Source organism: Manacus vitellinus, unplaced genomic scaffold (assembly GCF_001715985.3).
Source record: "Manacus vitellinus isolate BGI_N305 unplaced genomic scaffold, ASM171598v3 scaffold_17_pilon, whole genome shotgun sequence".
Classification (NCBI taxonomy): domain Eukaryota; kingdom Metazoa; phylum Chordata; class Aves; order Passeriformes; family Pipridae; genus Manacus; species Manacus vitellinus.
In genome coordinates, this window is record NW_021939256.1 from 13242617 (window position 1) to 13267958 (window position 25342).

Sequence of the window (25342 nt, forward strand, 5' to 3'; positions counted from 1 at the left end):
CTAATAGGAAAGGTAATATATAATCCTAGCATAAAAAGAATGGAGGCAATGCTAAAAAGAAGTAAATGTTATTACAGTTGATATTGCTAATTTCGTAGAAGGGTTTTGATTGGAATGGACCTTAAAGATCACCCTGCCACCGGCTGGAACACCTCCCATCCAACCTGGCCTTGAGCACTTCCAGGAGTGTGAGTGGTAAACTAAAAGAAAACGAAGGGCCGATTATGTATATTAACAGAGGTTTTCTTATCAACTGCAGGAAAGTGAGAGATGCAACTGGAGTTGACATTAATATGCGCGTGGGAGTGCACTCCGGGAATGTGCTGTGCGGCGTTATTGGGCTGCAGAAGTGGCAGTACGATGTGTGGTCACACGATGTTACTCTGGCCAATCACATGGAAGCTGGAGGAGTCCCAGGGTAAGAGGCTTCCCTGTTAACCTCTGGGCACATGGATTTTTCAGCCATGAAGAAAACACATAGGTACCATGTCTTTCATGGAGATGCGTGAACTAATTCTTAGTGCTGTCTTTGGGGAAAAAAAAAGAGGCACTCAGTATTTTCTGTGATTTTAACAAGTGGTTTTTTTGTATATGGAAACCTTTGGATTTATGCATACTAGAACTTCTAAAAATTAGATTAGAAGGACTGTAAATAAGTGAGCGGCATATAAGAGGTATATCCAAAAGCTAGTAAAATGGTCGGTCGGGTTCGAATTATGCTTTCGATCAGTATTTGTGATTCTGTAATTTTTTTAAAATATAATTTCAGCCGTGTTCACATCACCTCAGTCACCTTGGCACATTTGAATGGAGCTTACAAAGTGGAAGATGGGGATGGAGATGTGAGGGACCCATATCTGAAAGAGCATAATGTTAAGACCTACTTTGTAATCAATCCTAAGGTTAGTAGTACTTTTATTTTGTGACCAGTCGTAGTTATTTTTGAGCGGAACCACTAATCTCTTTATTGAATAATTCACTACTATAAGATATTGATCAGAGCTATTACTGATGCCTACAAATACATAATGTTTGCATTGCAAATGTTTCCCGCTCTTCAGAAATAAGTCTCTGATATTTCCCAGCAATAACATTAAGATTTGCAGGTTCCTAGTAACTCTCCATTTTTAAGTTCTTAAGCACACAGATCTGTGGTACCAGATGATGTGCTGCTGCTTCAAAAGGTCACGAACACAAAGGCTGATACCACCTTTTATTTTCTTTCAACCAGGGAGAAAAGCGAAGCCCACAGCACCACATTCGACCTCGACACACTCTTGATGGAGCCAAAATGAGAGCTTCTGTCCGCATGACCCGGTACCTGGAATCTTGGGGAGCAGCCAAGCCATTTGCACACTTGCACCACAGGGACAGCATGACCACTGAAAATGGCAAGATAAGCACAACAGTAGGGGCCTACTTATGTCATTTCATACAATTTAGTAACATTTGAAAGGAAAAAGGTGCTCACTGCTAAATACCTGGTTATTTCTGATAGAAGAAGATACCTATGTTTGTCCAGGGCATAAACCCAGTGGAGTAGTTAGGAGCTTTTCCAATGACATGGGAGCTTTGGATTAGGTCTAAGAAACCATGTCTTCCTATAAGTGCATCTCTGAATTATAAGGAGTTCAACATACTTACTAAAATACGCAATTTGACCCTCTGAGCTCAGACCCTCCTCAGGCATAGCATGGATAGTGGCTGCTATTCGTCTTGTGGAAAGATATTTTGAACATACAGCCAGAATGCAACACCTTCAGGAATGAAAACTTTAAACACAGAGAAATTCCTTGAGATTCATTGACTGTTCAGATACATTCTCCATTTGGAACATGCTAAACCTGGAGCAAAGGCTATGAAGTTAGAATCATCTGTGTGGTAGCTGGAGTGGACTTTATTCAGAGTACTCCAGGAGCCAAATCCATACTCACTGTTACATCTACCTTCTGAAGGTGCACCTACCACTCATTAGCTATGGTTGATGGCCTGAGTTGTAGAGTAGTATAGTGCAACGTTGCATCTCTTACACTGAACAGATTTTTTAAAATTTTACTAACCCTGTTTTACTGCTGTTGGTAAGACACTGTGGGTCTACAGCTTGTGCATTCATTATCTTCTACTTCTAAAAAGTGAAAGCACAAAGGTAAATTCTGATACCTTTCAACACTGGAATTCAGTTTTGTCCCTATTACGTATGGGAACATAGAATTGAGCCATGTATTCTTGTTCAGTAAATACAGTGCATCATAATGTGGATTGAGGCATGTTCATTACAGAAAGTACCCAGCCATCACTATTAATCACAAAATAAATGTGACTGTGATGGCTGCTGTTGCTTATTGATAAAAAATAATGACCATTGTCTGTGTTTGGTTACTCAGGTCTGTTTTTTTAAAAAAAACACTTAGGATTCATTTTTACTGAAGCTGTCAAAAGTTTGGACTACATCCAAAGAGTGATGACATTGAATTCTTTCTGGTAAAGCAAAACATTCTTGGATTCAGACTGTTGTATTAGTTGTTTAGTGTTTATAATGATAGATCAGTTTTTCCCCAGGTCACTTCATCTTTACTCTTGGCTGGATTTTTCTTTTAAACAGTTTTAATGTAATGCTAAACGTATTTGTATTGGAAACTTTTCCCCTTACTTGACCCTGTTTTCCACACTGTTTTTAAAGCAACTTAGTATTGTCAAAGTCTATTGTAATTAATAAGGTTTTATTGTTTGTTTGTTGTTTAGGATGTTCCCATGGGGCAATATCATTTTCAGCGTTGCAGAGAGAGGTAAATTAGTCTTAAAAAATTACTTATTCATCAAAAGTCTATATAAATACATATACATTCATATACTTTCAAATATTGAGGTCCATTTCTCACGCAAACTATTTTTTCTGCTGATACCTCTTACGTAGAGAAGGGCTATGGAAACAGATGGGCAGACATATTACTTATGAATTGCAAATACACTTCCTGCTAACAAGGAGCATTATTCGGATTTGGTATGTTGGTGAACTACTATTCGTTTCTTCTAATAAACCAGTTACTCTATCAGTGGGAAGAAAATTATATGCAGGAAAATTGGGAGGAGGTACAGAGGTGTAAGAAAAGGGCAGATGGAAAGGGCTGTTAATAATTTTTCTTACGACAGCTAATAATATATACAAAAAGAGACATTTTATGTATTTGTTTAATTGCTTTGTGTTTGTATTGTGGTTTATTATTTCAGTCTACTGTATGTTTGCAGTAATAGACATTCAAAAATTACTTTGTGATCTTTTTATAGTGCTCATGCTACAGAAAATGTTTGTAAGATCTCAATAGCTTTAAGTTTTCATGCTCCTGCTTGGTACTTTGATGACTAGGGCAAGATGATGATATAAATACCGTAAAGTCATTTGGAAGAACCTTTAAAAATTTGTATTTTCGTTGTCCTTGGTTACTGTATAGCTATGCAATTACCTAAAATATTGCTAAATTCCAGAGGATGAACAACTTTTGACTGAACATTCCTGACATTAATAAAAAGAGTCTAATTTTAAAACTACACATTTACATTTGGACAGTATGTCCAAAGAACTTCTTTCAGCCAATGAAAGATTACTGTGGCATTTGGAAATACTGCAGTTCTTGAAGTTTCTGAAGTGTTCTTGCTTTTGTGTTTCTGAACTCCATTCCAAAATAGATTTGAAAGGTACAAATGTGTCTTGATACCATATTATGGAAGGAGTTTCTATAAAACATTACTGGCATCTAATGTCCTTAGTGAGACAGACATGTAACTAGGATTCTAGCTAAGCTAGTTAGTCATTCCCACGTGAGAGAGCTGAAATGATCATAAGCACTTTGAAAATCAATATTTTATTAGAATATGAAAATGTAGGGTTTGAAGCCTGACTGTAGACTTCTGTTTGTGGCAATCTTAGCTCTTATGTAGTTACACAATAGTCTTATGTTGTTAAGAATCTGCCAGGAGGATTAAGTGTAATTAGACAATGTCTCCTTATCTATGTATTTCTTCTAGATTGTTTTATATGTGAAAAATGAGTTATAAGCACTTTCTTACCTAAATTCAATAGCATTGAATAGGCAAGAAATCAGTTGTGTTTTTTAAGATTCCTGTAAGTACACTAATATAATTTCTGTATTAATTTGAATCCTGCAACAGGTTATCAGTTTTGGGGAAAAAACCCAAGAACTTGATGTTGAAGAAAATCCATGTTACCTTTTACAGGGTTCAATTTGTAGGTTAAGAACATTTTGATAAGCATAGAGTCAAATTTCAGATCTAGCTGTTGACTTCTTACAAAACACTGTTTTTAAGTTAACATTGGATTTAAGTTTTCAAATACAGAGACATAATCTATTAATATTTTAAATATTTCATTTTTAAGGAGAGCACAGCTACTGAAAGGATTAATGATGTTTGCAGTAATTTATATTAGCAGAGACAAACCCATTCTGATGATCTTCTCTTGGGTTCATATTCGGTCCAGTCAAAAGAAAAGGTGTTTTTTGTATTGCAGATGAGTTACAAGGTTGTAAATAGAGAAACATGATGTATGTTTGAAACTAATTTAGGATGGTTCTGAGTTTTCTTATTAAAAATAATAAAGTATTTCCAAGAAAAGAAGAGTTATCAGGCTTTTGGTAGAGGGTACTTTTATGTCTCAGTGCACTATCACATTGTGCTCGTCATAAAATTCTGACAAGGTTTTTAAAAATAACTGCAAGAAACAGGAATGTTTTATGAATTTGAGCATATTCTCATTCTTTTTCATGAATTCATAATACTGTGGAAAACTTTCCTTCAACCAGAATTTCTTGAGTTCTCTTGGTTTTGGTTTTGTTTCTGAAATATTGTCTTATGTTTGTATTTTAAGGGCTCGCTGATATCTAAACTCTAGATTTGCGAGTGTGTGTGCGTGTGTGTGTGTGTTTGTGTATCAGATTGTAGCTTATGCTGGTATTTTTAAGAGCTTATTACGAGGCTTAGTGTGCCTGATGCATATAGTTCCTATTACAGTATAAATTTTAAAAAAATTGGTATTATCCTCACATGTTTATGCTAGCTATTGTTTAATGTTTATTAACAATGTAATGATTTTCCAAAGTAAATTCCTACATTTTTCATTTCAGAACAAAATCACAGAAAAGAAGGTTTGAGGAGGAACTGAATGAGAGAATGATCCAGGCCATTGATGGAATCAATGCTCAAAAGTAAGTCTTTATCCTCTCTTATTTCTATTCTTTCCAACTTTGGCATAAATCTGCAAGTGTTTACTGTGTTTTGTTCCCACATGCACACCAAATCTGAAAACAGTAAAGGGTGTCACTAATACTGGGATAGGAAGCTCTGCACATTGTGAAGATTGGTTGTACAGTAGCATTTTCTACTATATGAGATAAGACAGCGCCTGTGAATCATGGTGTGACAGAGGTTTTGACTTGTCTTCATGGCAAAGGGGTTTTTGCTCTGTAGCTGTTTGTATCTGTAGACTCATGGCTGTAACTACAGAGTTGTCTTAACTGAGAGCAGAGGAGTAAGGCCCAAGAAATAGCTGGCTCAGGAATCAGAATGATGTGAAAATTGATGCTTCACAATTGTCACAGAAACAATTCCTCAGAATTAGAAACTTTCCCTAAAATCATAGTTTACTATCTCTCTGTTTCAACTAGTTGGTTGATTTCTTAGAGAAGGCTAATCTTGCTGGCATATTGGAATTGCTGGGGGAGGCAACCTGACGTGTTTTTTCTGTGCCCTAGGAAGAGCTGGAGGCAGTATTGATCTTTTCCTTTTGCTGGTGAATAGATAAGACTGAGAGAGAAATCAGTACTGGAAAAAATAAGTGTTCAGGCTTTTTATATTTATCTGATGAAATAAGAGAATTGCCCTTCAAAAATGTGGACAATAATTGTGATGAATTATGTTTCCCCCTACTTCTGTTACTCAGAATCTTAATGATCTGAGTATTACACCTAATTATTAAATGCTCATCTGTCACATTTGGAGGTTTTTTCATATTTTAGTCCTATTAATGGTACTTTGCCTTAGGAAAATATTTTTCAGTCATTTTATAAAAGAGTGTTGAGAGTTGTAGGTCACAGAAAGAATAGAGTGAAAGAGGGTAGGCCATGGGATTTGATTATACTAGACTTGCCTAAAACAGCTGTATAAATTTTGGTAGTTTTAATATGTCTTTAGGTACACTTGCTCTGATAAGTGGATTGTAAAAATGGTGATTTGATGTCAAAAGTAATTCATCTGTATAAATGCATTATAAAATATTGGTGTGACCATACTGTATGTTGTTTTATCTCAGAGAATCCTTGTCTTATCTAATTAGTGCATAAAATTCAGAAAAACTTTGGGATATAAAATGTTTCTGAAAAATTTTCAGTGCATTTTGTGAATTACATGAGGAATTGCACCAAGATAAGGAATGATCTTATATATCAGAAAGCTTGAATGTCACCTTCCAAAACTAGATTGTCTACCTATCTCTGTATTGATTTGCTGAATCAATCACTTAAAAGTGATGATTCAACTGAATACCTGAGAATAACTGATTCCTCAAACGGCAAGTTAATTCAATAATACTGTAACTATGTGAAGGCTTAGCGCATAGAACAGTTAAATAAAATATTTCCTACACTTAGAACACAAAACTGATCACATTTTACATATTTTTGTGCCTCAATTTTTTGACTGTAAAATGAAAATAACATTATCAGCTACAGTAATTGAGTTATTGTGAAACAAAATCTTTTGCTTTTGTGAACCAAGAAGCAAACCTTTAAGAAAATCTGTAAGAACTGGTATTTCTAAATGTTTTCAAGTGTAAAGTTTGGACTGCATAGCAAATAGGTCTGCAACTGAATAAAGAAAATTAAAAAAACATTATTGCTCTTAAAATATGGTATTAAAAGTACTATGCTTTTGACCTTTTTAGTTAGAAAAATGCATGAAAAGAATTCAAAAGCAAACATTCATTGTATAGAGTCATGTTTCTTCCACCCTGAGCTGTCAGCATGCTCTGACTTTTTCATTCCACCCTGAGCTGTCAGCATGCTCTGACTTTTTCATCCACACCATGGTTCTTAGCCACATGTCATTCTGTGAAGAAAGTAACTGGTTGCAAGAAAATGGTCATAAAATGCGGGTCTTTGGAAATTACATGGCCAGGTGCTTTTCAGCCAGTAACTGGAAGATAAGGGAATGTAGAGTCTGTATCTTCTTAGTCCAAGACAATGCTGTAGTCCAAATGAATCACTGTCTTTACTCAGTGTAAAACAGTATGATTTGTATTGAAATGGTATCTCAAGTTTTTAAAGTGACTGTAGCGTTTTCTCTGGGATCCCTCCCTCCCTGCTCTTCTGCCAGTTCACAAGCTGGCTTAGTGATCTTTCTGCAAAACTGCCAAGCGCCACATGCACACACTGTCAGTAGCTCTGGGCATCTGGGTTAAATTCCTTCTTGTGGAATGTAAATGAAACTCTGGAATCTAAAAAGCAGCCCAGGGGCTTTACAGCGTGATTCAGAGTAGTTGACTTAGTTGGCAATGTCCCTTGCAAAGTTGCATGAGGAAAGTTATGACCTGTTTATTAAATATTATTCTCTTAGAGCACTGCATTAAGATATACAGAAATACAGCTTTAAAAGAGTGAGTGAGAAACAAAGAGCTTCAGTGCCTTAGCCATTAGGGTGTAACATCATTCTCCGTGTGTTTCCTTTTCCTGTACCTTCAACAAAGTACTCCTGACTGCCAAGGGCCTGTCCTACACAAGAGGGGGATGAGAAGCCCTAGCTAGGCCATCCCGAGCCTTGGTAGTTAGGAACTTGGATGGGTGGTAATCTCTTGGCTAAATATGCACCTACAGAGGGGGCTAAACTAAAACTAATTGGTCTTTGGTCACAGTGGCTGCTGTGTTCTGTGCATAATTCCTTGCTGTACACTGTCAACCAGCACAAGGCCTATTAAATCACATACTTCTGTGGATACAGCCTGAGTTCAACTGTCTGTCTGTGTTGTTCCTGGGATTGCAAAAGAATTTAAGATGAAATTTGGTACCTAGCTTCCCAGGAGACATATCCCCAAGTACTTGCAAATACTTTGGTAAGTTTAGGTTCATCAGGGAGTGAGACTGGAGGCAGAATTTTCAGCCCTTGTCTCTATGCCAAAGGTATGTGACTTTGTGCTTTCTCTTCTGTACTTGCTCTCCACTTCCATTTGTATGTGTTGTACTATTCCCTTGTCTCAGACCTCTCAGCATGTCCTACCTAAAACCAGTATAGTTGGGTTTTTTTCTGAGCTTTAAAGAAAAACTAAAATCTTCTGAAAACATGAATTTATGATGTGTGGAGTATGAGGCTGACTTCACATGGGATCAAGTGCGTACAAACCAAATTAGGCTTTTGGGAGTAGATCTGCGGACAGAACTTTTTAGCAGTGTGGTAATGGTAATTAAATCAATCCTCCTGTCAGGTACTATAGGAAAAAAACGAGAAATTAGTTAACTATTTGGAAAAGAGGGTTACTTTAAGTTTGATTTTTATAACTAAATGGAAAAAGAATTGCATTAAATTTTAACAGTTTACTAAAAATGCTCCACAAAATGAATGTTTTCTCCAGTAGGTTACTGCTGAACCACAACAAAATCATACCATAGGTACACCAGACTACCAGATGTGTTTCTTCTCAGAGTCTTAATTGTGATCAGATATAAGTGTGAGCCATTGCAGAGCAAACTGGGAAATATATTTTGGAATTAAACATTCCTAGAACTGAGAATATTTACAGCCCCTTATTATAATGAAACTGATTGCACAGGAACGGGGACAGTCTCCCAGGCAAGGAAACAAATACTTTTGATGTCATAAATCAAAGCTAATAACTTACACTCCACTCTGTCCACTCCTGTTCTCCCAGGACCTTAATTTTGGATCTGTTCCACTGTGGTTCATTACTGCTACTTATTTGCATTGCAACCTGTCAGCTGAGACTGAAAGTACTACTTGAAGCCTAATTTAAAGTTATTGCTGGAAATGTTGGAAAAAATCTCAGGCCTAACTATTATTCAAGCTCAAATATTGCATGTCCACAGAATTAGTCTGCTTAATTAATTTTTTTTTCAGATCTGTGTAGTGCCCTTGAGGTACAAGCAGCCCAACCTTTTTGAAATTTAAGTATTTTATATCTTTGCAAGTGTCCATTAAAATAAATGTAGACTTTCATATTAGAACATTTCATTTTGTAAAAGCTATGTCAAGCTTTTGTCAAGATTCACTTAGTTTAAAATACGTCTTTCATTTCAATGCAAGTACTTATACAATTTCTCATCTTTAAGCAGGGAAGAAGTTTTTATAATCAACAAAAAGGTCAATATCTACCTCTACAGTACAGGGCTGTCTGTGGTCAAGTGACTGACACAGTCCAAAGACAAAATCACTCCTCCTCTTTTAGTAATGTTTGTTACATTTTCATTTGCAATAGGAGTTTGTGAAGTGTAATTTACGTACCACTTTTGCATATTGGAACAGTGTTCTTCCTAAAAGAAACTTGTGAAGGACTGTTTTTATCTCAAGTTCTCTTCTGCCTGCTGGATATACTACCGTATTTTGGACATGAGTGGAATATCACTGTTAGAATTACATCATATAAATCTCTCCCTTGATTCTGCTTAAGAGTGATCCACAGAAAAGCAATTGGTCATCTGAGCTTTTGTTTCATGTTAGCAGTAGCAGTCAAAAAGGAGAGGGGATTTGTAGTCTCCACTTCTACTGTCAGTAAAAATTCACCAGATACATTGCAATACATAAGAACTTGCTTTATTCCAACTGATTTTCTTATATTGCTGCATTTCATTTGTATAAAAGTACTGGACTACTTTATTCTTATCTCAGTGATAACATTCCCTTTCTCTTCTAGGCAATGGCTTAAATCTGAAGACATTCAAAGAATATCACTTCTTTTCTATAATAAGACTCTGGAAAAAGAAGTAAGTTATTTTCAGTAAGTTCAATTGCAAATTCATTGGTCGATTCCTTCTTTGACCTACTCTAAATGAGGCTTATATCCCTTGTTTTTGTACCACATAGCCATGTCTACATCACCTCTCCTGCAAGGAGAAGTGCTCAGACCTTAAAAAAATATTTTAGCTGATTTACAGAAGAAATTTTATGCATGTAATGTCTGCAACTACTTTCCTGTTTGTAGGGCTCTGCATTTCATTTGAATTTCTTGAACTTTTTATGGTCTCATTGAAGTGGGAAAAGGTTTGATAGTCCAATTTTGATGTAACTGGAGCAAAGAATTTCTAAGTTCCATAATCTACATTCTCAAAAGGCATTTATCGAACTGCACTGGTTTTGGTTTTGTTTTTTTTTTTCTAATGTCTCAAAGACTCCATCTGTAGTAATGATAGACTTGTAATGATATCAGTTGCTCATTAGTTTTCTCCATATGCACTTGCTGCTCACAGTCAGTCTTGGGAAACAATACTATAAATGTCTTTTTAAGAAAAATGCCTGGCTGTCTTGGATGCAAAACACCAAATGTTCTTCGGACTAATAATGTGTGATAAAACACTTGAGACCTGTATGTACAGGTGGAGTAACGGATAGTTTTTCTTGTCTTTGGAGTAATGATGTTGGAGAATGAAAGATTCCTCCCTTTTAGGTGATTGTCATGACCACTAGCCTATAAAGTCAGGCCTTTTTGTTGTTTTATGACCCTGTGGACCTTGAGTGTATTTCTGCATACTGACACAGCTTCTGCAGGAAGACTGAAGAGTTGCCTCTTTCTGCTTTCTCATAAGCATAGGGCAGCTGATAGTTGAACAGTTATGCTGTCCTTCAGGGAAATAAGAGGTAGGTTTGACCACAACTAGCTGTATAACTGAGTGAACCTGTCAAGAATGGGCTAGAGGAAGCATTACCATACTGTGTTCACACTGTGCAGCAAGTATCCTCTGTGTCCGTGTGGTAGTCAAATACCTATTTATTATTGTTTTAGATACCTTTTGGTTCAAAACATCTGAAATAATTTTCAGATTCTTTCACAACTCAGCAGAATAGTATTCTTATGGCCAGCTGACAAAGGCATGTGTTGTATGCCCTTAGCAAGGCAGTAGGGTGGAAAAGGTTTCAAGGCTTCCCTGAGCCTGTCTCAAAGACTTCATAAGAGAGAAGAACAGAGAAACTAGACCTGTTGTGTTCTTATCTGTAGTGTTTATGGGGTACACTGAGTGGATCAAAGCTGCGCCTAGGAGCTCATTAAGATTTTGATGTGTGTGGAACTAACCAATAAATTCTGAAAGACAACTTGAGAGAAAACCATGACGTGCACTTTGGACAATGACTTGGGATGAAATTTGGGAGCTAAGTTATTTAGCTGTGTAGATGCTCCCTGTAGAAGTCTAATCTCTTTTAGATTTAGAATGCTATGGAGTGGCAGAGAACTAATTGTTCGTTTTGGATCCAGCTTTTCAATATCTTTTCATTATCTTTTGATGACTCACCAATCCAGTCTTGACTTTAAACAACTCAGTAAGAAGTCTGCTTTTGGTTTAAATGGAAGCTTTTCAGACCTTGTAGGACCTGAAAGTACAGCAAGGTAATAAAGCAAACAAAGCTTAACCTGAGGAGTGAGTTGCCTGCCTTCATTAGGAAATGTATGGAGAAGTGTGAAACACTGAAATACTTTTGAAAGTGGATTGGAATTCCATGAGATTTAACAGCAGCTCAAGGTCCAAAATTGTTGAACAGGACCATTATAAACATATTTAACAGGTGGAAGAGCACAACTTGCTGCAAATTTATGCATCAAGCAAAGTCATATTTGTACCTTGAAATTCAGTTAGATGTGTGATCAGAATTGCTTTCTGTTTGTTATATAGTTCAAAAGTGAAAAAAGCTGTTGGATTGCTGAAGTCAATTTCTAGATGTTCATGTAAAGTTTGGTGCACTGGTTTGTTCCATGGGCAGAACTTGGCAGTAAGGAAAAAGACATAGCTGTGTGCTTGCAGTTAGAAGGCACAGCTCACACCCTTTCCATTTTCTGAAGTTTGCATTTTGAGCACTTTGTGAAAATAATCTTTGGTGTATTTTCTTTTAGTAATTAAATCTTAAACTTTCATCCTTTGAAAAAAAATTTTGATAGTGTAAGTAACTTTATTAGCTACTTAGATCATTTCCATTTGAGTACTTAATTGGTTTCAACCTAGATATATCTATCTCAAATAGCAGAACAGCTCTGATAAATATTTCATTGCTTAATTCTCATGTCTCTAGACAGAGTAATTAGAGATAAATAGATTTTTCTCATGACAAAACAGATCAAATTGACTGTCTCCTAAGAATATCAAGTGTTTAGTAGTATCGGTAGACATAGGAGGCCTTTTAACAGAGACATAAAAGATTTTAATTGAAGTAATAATATAGGTCCAGTAAATATCAGTGTGATTGCTAGCTATGCTCTGTAGCACAGTTTACAATTTGCTACTTTTTTTGCTCAGAAATTTCCTGTTTAAATGAGGGTTATGTTTTTTATAATTGTTTCAGCCCATTCAGTATTTATCAATAATTGAAAATCAGTTTGAGGAATTAATGACAAAGAATCTTGGAATCTGTTCAGAATGGTTGACCATTCCTAAAAATATTTTTTAAAAATGTTTCAGTTTTTTTGTTGCCATTGTTGTTAATTAAACTTTTTATGATGAACTTGGGATAATCTGTTCAGTGAAGGGACAAGTCAAAACTGTTTGACATGGCTGTTTTTCAAGAAGCAAAAGGATTCAATACTATGCCTGATAATCCCTAGCCCTAGGTTAGTGGATATGAAGTCACTGAAGAACAGGAAATTTACTGTTGCTAAAGACTACCTATACATATGTGCATCTTTAAGCTGAAGTTTCAGCTTGACTTTGGCAATTGTTTTTTTAACATTTGATTTTTTTTTTCTTCTAGTACCGAGCAACTACTCTACCTGCATTTAAGTATTATGTGACTTGTGCCTGTCTCATATTCTTCTGCATTTTTGTTGTACAGATTCTGGTTTTGCCAAAGTAAGTGATATTTAACGTGTACTCATTTCTATGTATATTTGCTCATTAGTGTTAAAAAAAATAAGTAAAAAATGTTTTAATTGTCAGATTACAAAGGTCAATTCATGGAAATTAAACTAAACAGAGAGGACCAAGGATTTCATACCGTTTTCAAAGTTAGGCTTATTTCTAATTTTAAATACTGTCAATGATGTTGTGCTAAACATTAGTTTAAATTCTTCATTCATTTTAGTTTTTCTCTTTGCATTTAAAAATATGATGATAATGACAGGAATGAAATTCATATGTGTAAAAAAAGTAATACAAGCTATAAGTTTGTGCAACTAAAATTATGTGTAAAATGTGTGATGGACATTGAAGTGGGAGAAAATGGATTATGGAGTTGGAACTGTGATAAATAAATGTATTTAACATATGGCTGTGATAATACTGCTCTATTAAGCATTAAAACATATAATTAATATTCATAAAGTGTATATTTTTAATTTTAGAATATTTTAATCAGTTTCTGGGATAATAGTTTCATCATAATTTATATATTATGTGCTGATTTATATTTGTGCAAATAAATCAGCTATTTTTCTTTCTGTGCATATTCTAGAAAGGCTGAAAACTGGAAGATATTTCTAATAAAGAATGTTTTATTAGACTTCTCAAAATGGAATTTTGCTGTTGATTGTTTACTAAGTGGAAAGTTGATATTTGTTTTATAGGAATAATTTCTAAAGACAACTCTGTATATTCCCTGTGATATAGTATTTCTTAACTCATAGTCCTTTCTCCTGTACAGTGCTTTCAGGAGTATTACTTGTAATCACAGTTGGTTGATGGGTCTTATTCTGTAGTATTTACTCACATTTTAATTCAAAGCCAGAAGGAACTGCTAGGTCATTATAAATTGATTTTCCACACTGCAGACTTATTTTATAACATTTATAAAGTTTTATGGACTTCTGTTCAGATGTTACAGCAGTTTCCCAGCTAGCTTCTAAAACAGAGATACAAGCTACAAAGGGACACTCTTCCAAGGATTCAGCAGTGTCCTACTCACGGTTCAGTCTGACTTTGGGCATTACTATTGAAAACTTTGAAATTAGGGCACATGGCTAATTTTATTTTACAAGCTCATACTGTATTTTGATAAATACAGGAATTGATTCAGGGAAATTCATGATTTGTGGTATCCCAAAAGCCAAAGGTGAATTTCACTACCCCCTTCCAGCAGTATGATTTCTGAATCTGTTTTTAGGTTTTGATTTCTTTCATGAAAATTCATCTACGTTTATCATCTATCATACATGTAGTAAGAAGCTCATTTTGCTCTATCCTTATTATGTCATTTAAACCAATAGTGTAGCTCATTAAAATATAACAGACTATCAGTGAACTCTAGGGAGATGTAAGGAAAGTGTCCTCCAGCTTGTAAAAACACATGCTGATATTACATGATCTCATTGTAACATCAGAGCAAAAGACACATATACTTTATCATTTTCATTAAAAAGATATTAAATGTCTTATCGTCCTTTTATAGGACTGCATATTAAATTGTAAAAGCAAAAGTGTAAAATCAGGTATTACCAACATGAATGGTATTCAGCTTCAAGTGGCCTGTGGATTATTTAAATAGATGCAAAAAATGGAAAACAGAAAGTCAAGGCGTTATACAGGCACATGTGTCTTTGCTGGAGAACTGGGAGCATTGCAAATAAAAAATAAATTAAAAAAAGTTGAAAAATCACCAGTGTATGTAGTAATCAGAAATGTAGCTCAAATTGAACGTACTCCAATGCTGCAGATGTTATTCTCTTCTGAAATTCTATCTAGCCTTTTTGTTTTCTTCCAAAATTCTACAGGATTTTTAAATGGTGACCTAATGAAGACAGGGAGATGAACTACATCTGTCATTGGGTTTTATTGATTCACTTTTCCATTAATCTGGTTTTGCAGTAGTGTAATATCATTGATTTCTGTGCAGGCACACTGCCTGCTACTTAAAAGTAGATTTGGAGGTATTTGATAGTGAATAACGTCCAGCAAGTCACAAGTACTATCTTCAAGATCACAACCCATTTATTTCAAAGCTGAAATAATTTATTAATGTGTTAATTTTCCCAGGGTCAATAAACTGATGTGGTATTTTAATAATAAACCTTACATAAAGTGGTAACTATAAATTTAATCAAGTAAACAATATCTTGGGGTGAAATGTATAATGAGGAGTAGATCTTTATTGTGACATTAAAATGAAAGCAAATCTTGTTCATTACATTTCCTTGGAACAGGCCTTCAGTGGCTCTCTACCGTTCTTCATTTATCAAGTGAGAAAAGTATCTTTAATAATTCATGACAACTGTACATTCTTTATTTAAGCAAACAGTCAACTAACATGGAATTGGTGGTGTTGGGTTTTTTGAAGTGCAAACTGGTGAGTTGACAAAAGTATGTTTCTATTGAACAGGAGATACTTCTTGTGCTACTCGAGTAAGGGATTTATTAGGGGCTACATTTAAGATTCTTTCTGAGTCTTCGCTCTCTGAGAGTGCTGTGTTCAAGAAACTGTGTCCTTTTGTCCTGAGTCATGCCAAATTACCAGTCTTCTCATTCTATACAGGCAGGTTATTAGAAGGCCCTAACATAGTATTTCCAATTAGGCACAGCTGAATTTCTTCATAGAAAAGGTAGTACTTAAAAACTTTGTCTGAAAGCAGGCATGTAAAATATAAGACAATATAAATGAAAGAAACCCACCATTATTAGCTATCTTTCTGTTCTATCTAATTTAAAAAACCAAACCAAACCAAAACAAAAATAAAACAAACAAACAAACAAACAAAAACAAAACCACAACTCAAGTGGAGTTATAACACTCGACTGGTATTTTTTAACACTGAAACTGCCATACAGTCTCCATAGTTATTGAATCCTTTGATGGCTTACTGAAAGCATCAGTCGAATTATGAAAAAAATAGCTATTTTTAGATACCAAAGGAGTCTAAATTCAATATTGCCTTAATTGTCATTTGCAATGTCTTCATTGTGATTTTATCACTTCAAGAGAATTTGCAGTTCTGTAGTTCAAAACATGGACGTTCATTACCTGGCAAGCTAAGGAAATTCTCCACATGCCACTAAGGAACGTGTGCCATAGGTCACATATTTTCCTAAAAGTTACAAAATTGTAGAAGGAATTTATTCTTTTCTACATTTTTTGGTATCTTTACCTTCATAAATAAATTTTTATTTTTCAGTTACCAGTTGAAATGTTGCCAACAAGATATAAGTATGGATAAATACAAATTTTTTCCAATCCCATACCACCTGATAAAAATGAATAGTTCTAAACAGAGATTTGCTGATGAAACAAGAAAAATATGAGCAGTATAGCCAAGATCATAAATTATTTCTAAATGGAACTGTCTGAAGCCTGAGAAGTTCCCATGCTGTCTCCTCAATGTTAAACTGTCTCACTGTAGGTTATGGTAAAAGGTTGTCCTGTCAGGGTTCCTGGTGGGGCACTCTAGCAGGTCAATTCCACTTCCATTGAAGAGGCAGGTAAAAAGTTATCTGGCTGATGTGATTTCGGGTGTTCTTTTGACTAGTTTGTGTGAATCTGTCAGTGCAATGTATTAGGTGACCTGTGCAATGCATTTGGTAACTCTACACAATAAAAATGAGATTAATTTACTGTAAAGATCTGTACTGGTTTTGTAATGTTCCAGTGACAAAAAATAAATGCATGTTATGTATTTTCTATGGTTATTGCTTCAAATGGGACTTGGTTTTGGTGGCACTTAATTTTTAGTATTTTGCTTCCCTTTGTAGCATTTTCAGCCCACTTCTTTCCTTCTAGGAGAACTATGAAACTGTTTTATCTTAACTGAAACAGAAGTCCTGCTGTTCCCAGAAAAGTATGGGGTGTGGGGAGCAAAAATACTACTTTTTTTTCTCTCTTTTCATCCCTCAAATCTGGATTCTAAAATACCACTTTTCCTTTTTGTTATCCTCAGTCCTTTTCTCTTTGCCCTATTCACCTTGCTGTGTAATTCTTTTTCTTGCGCCTCCTCAATAACATCATTGATTATGTAAACCAGCTACAAAGACCTTTTGTTCTTGTGTGTTGCCTGGGAGATAAAGTACTTTTTGCATAAGCTCTCTTTATGCCATGTTAATTTTATTTCCCTTGCTCTCCACTTTCTCTCACAAACATCATCATTTCTTCTTCTGAAAGGATGCGCTCCAAACTTGACTGATAAGGCTATTCTTGTGTTGAATTACTCTTTAAGGTGTGCAGGCTCCTTTTTTTTATCCTTCATATCAGAGAAAGAATAGCAGTAGCTTGAAATGTAAAACTGGTTCCTTGAATGTTACTGAAGGACATATGTGATTGGAAGTGTTTATGCATATATAAAAATTAAGCTTGTTAGTTTTCTAACAGGCTTTCTTTCTAATTTCCTAATTGTTTTTTTTTTCCCTCTTCTTTCATCTCTTCTGTTGCTTACTAGATTTTAAATTCCTAAAGAGTTTTACATATTCTGATGTACAGCTTACTGTCTCAGTCTCATTGAGAAATTTTTGGAGAACATGTATTCATAAACAATAATGATTTTCAAATAATTTTTAAAAGAAACATTATTTTAATATTAATATATTTCGTGAATTGCCAGTTGTTTGTTTTTCATCAGCTGTGCACATCAGCCCAAAATCTGATGATTAATACTTAATATATAAGAAGTTCTCTGAGTGATTGGCAGGGAAACTCATCAGTTATTCTCCAAAATGCTTTTAATGGCATCAAATTGGTTGATGCTCTTAATGCTTTTTTGTTCTTTCCTGAAAATAGCTTGTATAACACTGTTGTTAAAACAGATCAAAATGTTTTCCAATACTTGTATGTCATCTAAGGAAATTGATCCATATAATTCTACTCCTAATTGTTAGTACTATAGTTTTGAAAATGTATACATTTGAGTTCACATGGAATCTCTAAAGAACAGACATGTATGCTTTTATTGATAATGTATTTTAATTCTGAATCATAAGTTTATGAAGCCACTAACAATATAACAGATGTTATAGTTTTATGGAAATGCAGGAGATATAAAACTTATTTCTAAAATGTCATGCCAATATTTCCAACATATAAGGTTTCATAAAATAAGATATTTACTTATGCTCAAAGGAATTGAGAGGTATTTTTTAATTCTGTAAGAGTATCAAATCTGTGGTTAAAACTGAAGGCAAGTACTCAGGTGAGGGACTCATGACAGCATCTAGTTCTCTTCCTTAAACAATTCAGTTGATCCAGAGCTTCTGGTGTTCTCTTGGAATTCATTAAGCATAATTAAGTTCCACTGCATCTTTCCCTAGGCAGATGTGCTAAGAAGCTCTTGTATAGTGCCTGATGGAGTAATTATGCTCTACTGCGGTATTCATATAGAGACACTTCCATATTTGCAGAATGAATGAATGAATGAATGCACAGATTGTTACTGTATCTCTGTTTCTGTTTACGGAATATCCAGAGATGCTATCTTGACTAGACCTTCCTATTTATAACACAAGAGAAAAACATGAATTAGAACACTGAGTAAGGATGATTTCAAGAAGAGTACAGATTATTCTTTTTTTTCCCATTTAAAATATATTGTTGGTTCTTCTTTCTTTGTGGTGTTTACTTTTCCTTCCTAACATTTCCTCCCATACTTCAGAATCAGACTGGCAAGCCAGTCAAATTTGACCATTCATGAAATACCAGTCACTATCAGGGCCCTTGCTGACTGAGACTCTGCAGCATCACAGATATCACAGGTTCTACCTGACGGACACTGAAAACCAGGCAACACTATCCCGTGCTATTTTCTACTTTTTAGAGGTGAATGTACCCTACAAACAAGTTTATTTTGTATATATATTAAAATAATTAAAAATCATATAAAAATAATATAAAATCAACAACATAAAACTAGAGCAATACGCATCTTCTTTAATACAGGCTTCTTAAAGTCAAAACAAAACAAAACATTGCTGCTGTTAATGTACCCTGTCATTTAAATTATATGTGTGGAAATTATTTTGTCATGGTAATAGCCTTGCAAAGTCAGAGGTAATACCAATTCAAACATTCCTGAATTGAGAAAATGGCAGGAGGAAAGGCCTGGTCATTCTATTAAGGATTAAAATTGTTTTTCCATGGTGTCAATATTTGAAAGTTGCAACTTGCACATAGTAATTTTTCATATCACTGGTATTATAGACAAAGAAAGGTCATGCTACAATTCTGCAACAGAAAAATTAATACATGTTTTCCTTTTCTTCTAGAACATCTATTCTCGGAATTTCATTTGGGGCTGCATTTCTCTTCCTTTCCTTCATTTTGTTTGTCTGTTTTGCTGGACAGCTTTTGGTAGGTATTCAAGGAAATTTAATCCATTAGTTGATGGTTTCTTTTAAATAACATGTTCTGATTTTGCCAAGTTACTCTGTCTTTGCAGAGTACCAGTTAAAGGAGAAAGGCTGCATGCTGAGGCTTCTGTGGACATTGTTTTGTCCATGTTAATTTTCTGTAAAATGTCCTCATTTATCTGAAAACCAGTAAGTGCCAATGGAGTGGTTGTCTGTATCTACATGGATAATCTCTTTCCACTATAAAGCTGGATCCTCTGAAAGGTTTTCATTATTATTTGATTGATTACCTTTTCAAAATCTTTTGCTATTTTGATTGCAGGAGGTGACTCATGAGTGCTTTCTTTTGGGAACTGTGTATTTGTTTAAGTGTTATGTAAGACCATTTTCTGAATTTAGAGAATATTTCACCATAACAATTGGTTTGAGATATAAAAATGTTATAGTAAATTTCCAATTTTGCTGTTGAGTACTCCAGGTAATACCTATTAGTGTACGAAATGTTATGCTGAATTTCAGAATTTAATTTAATTCAATATTTGGGCAAACCTTTCAGCATTTCGCAATGTAATTTCCAAGTATTACTGTCCTCCTTTCAGTTATTCTCAAATAGATCCACCATGTGACTCCATCTAGAACAAGGAGTTTCAGGATTTGTAAGAAAGTGAACACAATCTGAATTTGTCATATAATCTGAAATAAAACTATCTGTATACCTGTCACTTAATCTCCACTTCTCCTTCTCTGCATTGCCATAAACTATCATAGCAAAAACTGAAATATCTTTTATAAAAAAGCAAAATATCACATGGGAAAGACTATGCAGTAAAACAGTAAGAAAAAGTAGTTAAAGAAAGAAACAGTGGAAGTAGGATTTTATAATTTCCCTCTCTTCTCTTGTGACGCTTATAATCAACCAGGACATATTTTTAAGAAAATATAATTAATGTACATTTCAGTTGTCTTTCCAATAAGTTACAGATGCTGCCACTGCTCAGGAATTAATCTGAAATAGAATGAAACAATACTTTAAATTATCGTTACTCATTGAAGAGAGGTCTTAGAGGTGTTGCTATTACTTAACAGTAAAACTTAGTTCTCATGTAATGTCATACTTGATTGCTATTTGTTATTGACATAAGAGTAAAATGGTGATATCAGTGTACTGCCCTTCAATTAGTAAATCAAAAAAAAACAATCCTTCAAGGAAAAGCCAGCCTTTTTCCTGTAGGTAATAGAGGTGCTAATGAAATGGCATCAAGAAGTGCTGGGACATACACTCTCCTGGGGCTTTTATTTATAGTGTTACTTAGGAGGAATACAAATATATTTTTCTGGATTTAAAGGGATGGCTAAGCAAATATCCCAAGTCAGAGTTGAGGAGTTTGCCACTTGAATAATGACTAACACCTACTTACAATGCCTTGTAAATAGTTCCCAGAAATGGAGTCCTATTATTGCAATTCTCTTGACTTGCCAGATGTCACGTTCTAACCTAAATAACTTGAAGAGGAGCTACTTTTGTCTACGTCTTTGTGAGTTCATATATTCTAATACAGAAACTATGCTGCTAAGAAGCCTTTCAGCAACTTATGACTATAGTTGATGCAGCGTTGTCTTTCCTTCATGAGCATGGAAGTTGTTCTGTAAGGTGATGGATGAGAGAGAGTTAACAAAAGAGGCAGTAGGTTTTTTTTCCCTTGTCTTCTCCCTAAGATTTCTTCCTTCATGTCAAAATCCAAGTATTGTTTTGCAGCTTTAACCACAATGACAACCTATGTTATATTTCAGTAGCATACTCATTGCAGTATCTGACCCATAAGTATAAATGTTTTCTTTCTATAAGTCTAAAATTTCAAACCATATAAGTATCAATATCTGAGTTTTCACACTACAGTGTCAATGTTAACAGAAATCAGGCTTTATCATCCTAATGCTAATGTGGTTTGGGTTTGTTAGGGGATTTTTTTGCCAGTGGGGGATTTTCACACCTCTTTTTCTAAAGAGGTACATTTTGGATTCCCCTATAGAGGTCATGTAGTAAATGTGGATGTGCTTGTATGTACATGCATATGCACATAATTGCAGATTTTAAATTCACCAAATATCTCTCTTCTAAAATGCACCAAAAAAACTGAGAATTTTTTGGGTCTGACTGACTCTGACAGATGACCTGTGGCGGGTTAGCCTTGGCTATGGGCCAGACACCCACTCAGCTGTTCACTCACTCTGCCTTGTGGCTTGATGTAAGGCAGGGAAATCACTGACCAATTACTGTCATAGACAAAGCAGACTCAACTTGGGGAAAATTAATTTAATTTATTACCAATGCAAATAGATTTAGGTAGTAATAAACAAAACCAAATATGAAAGCTGTGCCATTAGTCCCCCCATCCCAAATTCAGCTTCATTCCTTTGCTCCAGACTCTTCTACCTCTTCTCAGGAAGCACAAGTGGGGGTAGAGAGTGGTTGGTACATAGGCATTTCTGTCTGCTGCTTCTTCTGTTCACAATTTCATCCTGCTCCATCTTAGGGTCTCCACAGGCTGCAGTTCCTTCAGGAACATCACTTGTTCCAGGATGTGTCCTCCATGGGCTGAAGTGTGGCCATCTACTCCAGCATAAGTACTTCTTCCTCCAACCTTGGTGTTCCCTCTGCTGTTTCTCTCTTTTTGTTCCCTCCTCCTCTCTCTGCCAAACACTTCTGGCTCTTTCTTGCACTGCTGTCCCGTGGGGTGCCCGGCCAGGGTCAGGCCCTACCACCAACCTGAGCCCCTGCATCTGGTACATAAACTTGCAGTAGTAGTCAAATATTTACAGGACTGTTAACACGATTAAAGAATGGTACCTGTAGTGCCAGTGAAGACAGCAAAATCTAAGTTCAAGTTAGGACATCTGGCTGTCACTGTGTTATGTGCTTGTCTCAGTACTTTGGACACTGTCCTCTCAGTCTCCACCAATTACAAATGGCTGTCGCCACCACAGAGTAAGTCACACAAAACCCAACACTGAACAAGTTTCTCTAATTTTCATTTCATTGGCAAGAGAAAAAAACCCACCCAGATTGTAATGCTAAAATTACTAGCTCTTACAGAATTTAATGGCAATATTCCAAGAGATTTGTGCTCACTCTTTCACTCTGAGTTTATTCTTAATTGATTCTACTGTTTAGCAGCACTGGTGTGGTCAGCTCAATCTAGTGTAGAGTGATAATATCAGTCATTAAAGAAGAATAGCAATGTTTCCATCAAAGGATGCAGCACAGTAGTAGCACAAATAAGGAGATGTCCAGAGCCTGCCTTTGGAGTGTTTCATTCCCTGCCAGTCTTGGCCCATAGGCATTGAACCTTCCTCAGTCCTAGCTAAAATGGCATATGTCCTGAAACTTGAAAGGAATTTATGTTCTAATTACTTCTTTGTGCCTATGCTTTTTTTTGTTGTTAGTTTTTTAGATAATCACAGTATTCAGAGTAAAATCTGAACATTATGAGTCTTTTTGGTAAAGATACTTTATGGTTTATACTTTCACATTTTAAATGTCTCTTCTTTTTTATTAATTCTGAATATTTTCTTTGAATTTTCCTTGAGAGGTTTCCTTCCCAAATTACATGCAGAAACAGGACCATGTAGTGATGATCCTTTAGCTCATATATATTCTGTGTCTCTTCTCTTTATCTTCCTTAAGTACAGACAGAATGAGTGTGAAATGCCTCAGACCTGGTAACTGTTAATGTGTTTTACCTCCTGATGTGAATGCAAGGAAGTAGACATCTGGTTACCTAAATGATACATCAGAAAATGTAATGCAATCAATAGAAAAAAACCACACCAAGCATGTAAAGGAAAGATCTCTGGGGTGGCTGATGTAGCCGGCCAAAGAACTATTAGTCTCAAGCAGATTTTCCACGTTCATTGATTCAAATACTATCTCAAAAATCTCTTTGCATTACCTAGGACATGGGTGCACTTAATTGATGTGACATACTCTTTGTGCCAGTTATTTTCCACTAATCTGAAATAGCTTTTTGCTGTATATGTTTATAACTTACAAACCTATTTAACTACTTCAACTAATAGGGAAGATAGAAGTAATACCATCTCATCTGAACATGTTTATAGTCTCTCTTAAATACCCAATTGAACCATGGAATTAGCAGAACACAATACCAACAAAATAAATATCAGAAAATAACTACCTCTACAGCTGAGAAAGATGTTCTGCTTTGAGGTCACCAAAGCATCTGACTGTTTAGCCAGTACATGAGCAGCCCTGTCCCTGCTGTATCGGTGGAGAGGCACGGACAGATCGCTCACAGACCAATTTGATCGGCAAAATGTCAGACTTACTAGAAGGATAACACACTTTATATACTGCTTATTACACCCAGACGCATGATTCTTCTTCACACAGCATTGGATACATAAGGAAAACATACTTTGTTGTCCACTGCTAATTGGACCACAACAGGTGTCCATATGAGCTGAGGGCACACGTTCACCCTCTTGAAACTGCACCTTAACTTTGGCAGGGAGCCTTCTTTGTTCTAACTTCAAAGGCTGAAGCCATATTAGTTACGCAGTTCTTTTACTGTCTGCACCCAGCCATGCCAAGGCAAGGCTCACAGAAATGCAAAGGAAATTGTTCATGCACAATCTCTATTCTTCCAACACTGCTGGAGAGAACACTTTGTTTACGCCACACCACTGTACAAAGAGTGAAACACAATCTTTACCTTTTCTTTGTATTTTACTGTAAAGCAATTGGTATTGGTACTTAACAGTCAGAAAGACAGTATACACTTAAGGTATTTAGAAACTCTGCAAGGAAAGGAATATCAGCACCAACACTACTTGAAAATTATTTTTGACACGGAATTTTATCTCTGATGTGAGTGTCTCTTAACACCAATACAGATGAAAGATCTAGGCCCTTTATTTTCTTTAATATAAGGCTTTGCTTGTAAATTAAGATTAAAACAGGGATGGGGGAAGGAAGGGAAAACCTAGAGAGGCACTTTGGCACCTACAGCAGGGTCCATGAAAGAGGCTCATCAAACCTAAATGTCATTCTGATGAATTTCTAGCACAGGCACTACTACAGCAAATCCATCACCACTAAGTAAAGTACTATGTTCAGACTTCAGGAATTTTTGGAAATGTACTGATGTCAGTAAAAAAAAATCTTTCTTACCATGTTTATGACATTACATGATTGTGACCAGCTGGAGAACTTGCCTATCTTGGCGAATGAGTTTCTTATCTCTGTTTTGCTAATAAGTTCTCCTTTAGTATTTTTTGATGAGACTAGCTTGAAAGTTTTTTAAATACAGTAATGCTGCTTTTTAGTGTCTTTGCCCAAGATGAGATTGTAAGTTACTTCCAAATAAGAGATATCCAAGTGTGCTTCTTTATAATAACTCTAGTATGCAAATTATTTTTCCTATGGTTAATTTTAAAAGGACAAAAGCAGAGAGCATCCAGATTGTTTTCAAGTTTTTTTACATGTATTACCTGCAAGTTGATATTCGTGATGTGTTAGTACTGCAGTATGGTCACAGATCAGGGCTCCTGTTGTGTGTGACAATTTTTGAATGGTAGCATCTCACTTGGAAATCAAGAGTCGGTCAGCATAGAACGTAGCATTTCGAACTCCTTTCTCTACTTTAGTGTCCTGAGTATTGTCTTTAAAAAGTCATTCAGTTTGATTCTTCTCAAACCCGGTAGCTCTTTAAATATTTCTGAGAAATAGAAAAGCTTTGATGGGAGGGATTGAGAACATCTTACCTTAAAGTAGCATATAGCACAGTGACTGTGTATTTTAGTGACTGTAGAAAGCAGCACAGGAAGTGCTGGGACTGAACTCTGACTGCCTA

The 25342-nt window shown here is 35.5% G+C and overlaps 1 protein-coding gene across 1 annotated transcript in view; it reads left to right on the forward strand.

Annotated features, from left to right (window-relative positions):
* The window catches only part of ADCY2 (adenylate cyclase 2), a 215090-nt gene that overhangs the window by 146533 nt on the left and 43215 nt on the right, over nucleotides 1-25342 (forward strand). The window contains exons 8-15 of the mRNA XM_029958905.1: nucleotides 260-418; nucleotides 770-902; nucleotides 1232-1408; nucleotides 2743-2786; nucleotides 5139-5219; nucleotides 9929-9998; nucleotides 12967-13064; nucleotides 19386-19470. Coding sequence (XP_029814765.1) covers nucleotides 260-418; nucleotides 770-902; nucleotides 1232-1408; nucleotides 2743-2786; nucleotides 5139-5219; nucleotides 9929-9998; nucleotides 12967-13064; nucleotides 19386-19470 — 847 coding nt within the window. The remainder of the gene's footprint in view (nucleotides 1-259; nucleotides 419-769; nucleotides 903-1231; nucleotides 1409-2742; nucleotides 2787-5138; nucleotides 5220-9928; nucleotides 9999-12966; nucleotides 13065-19385; nucleotides 19471-25342) is intronic.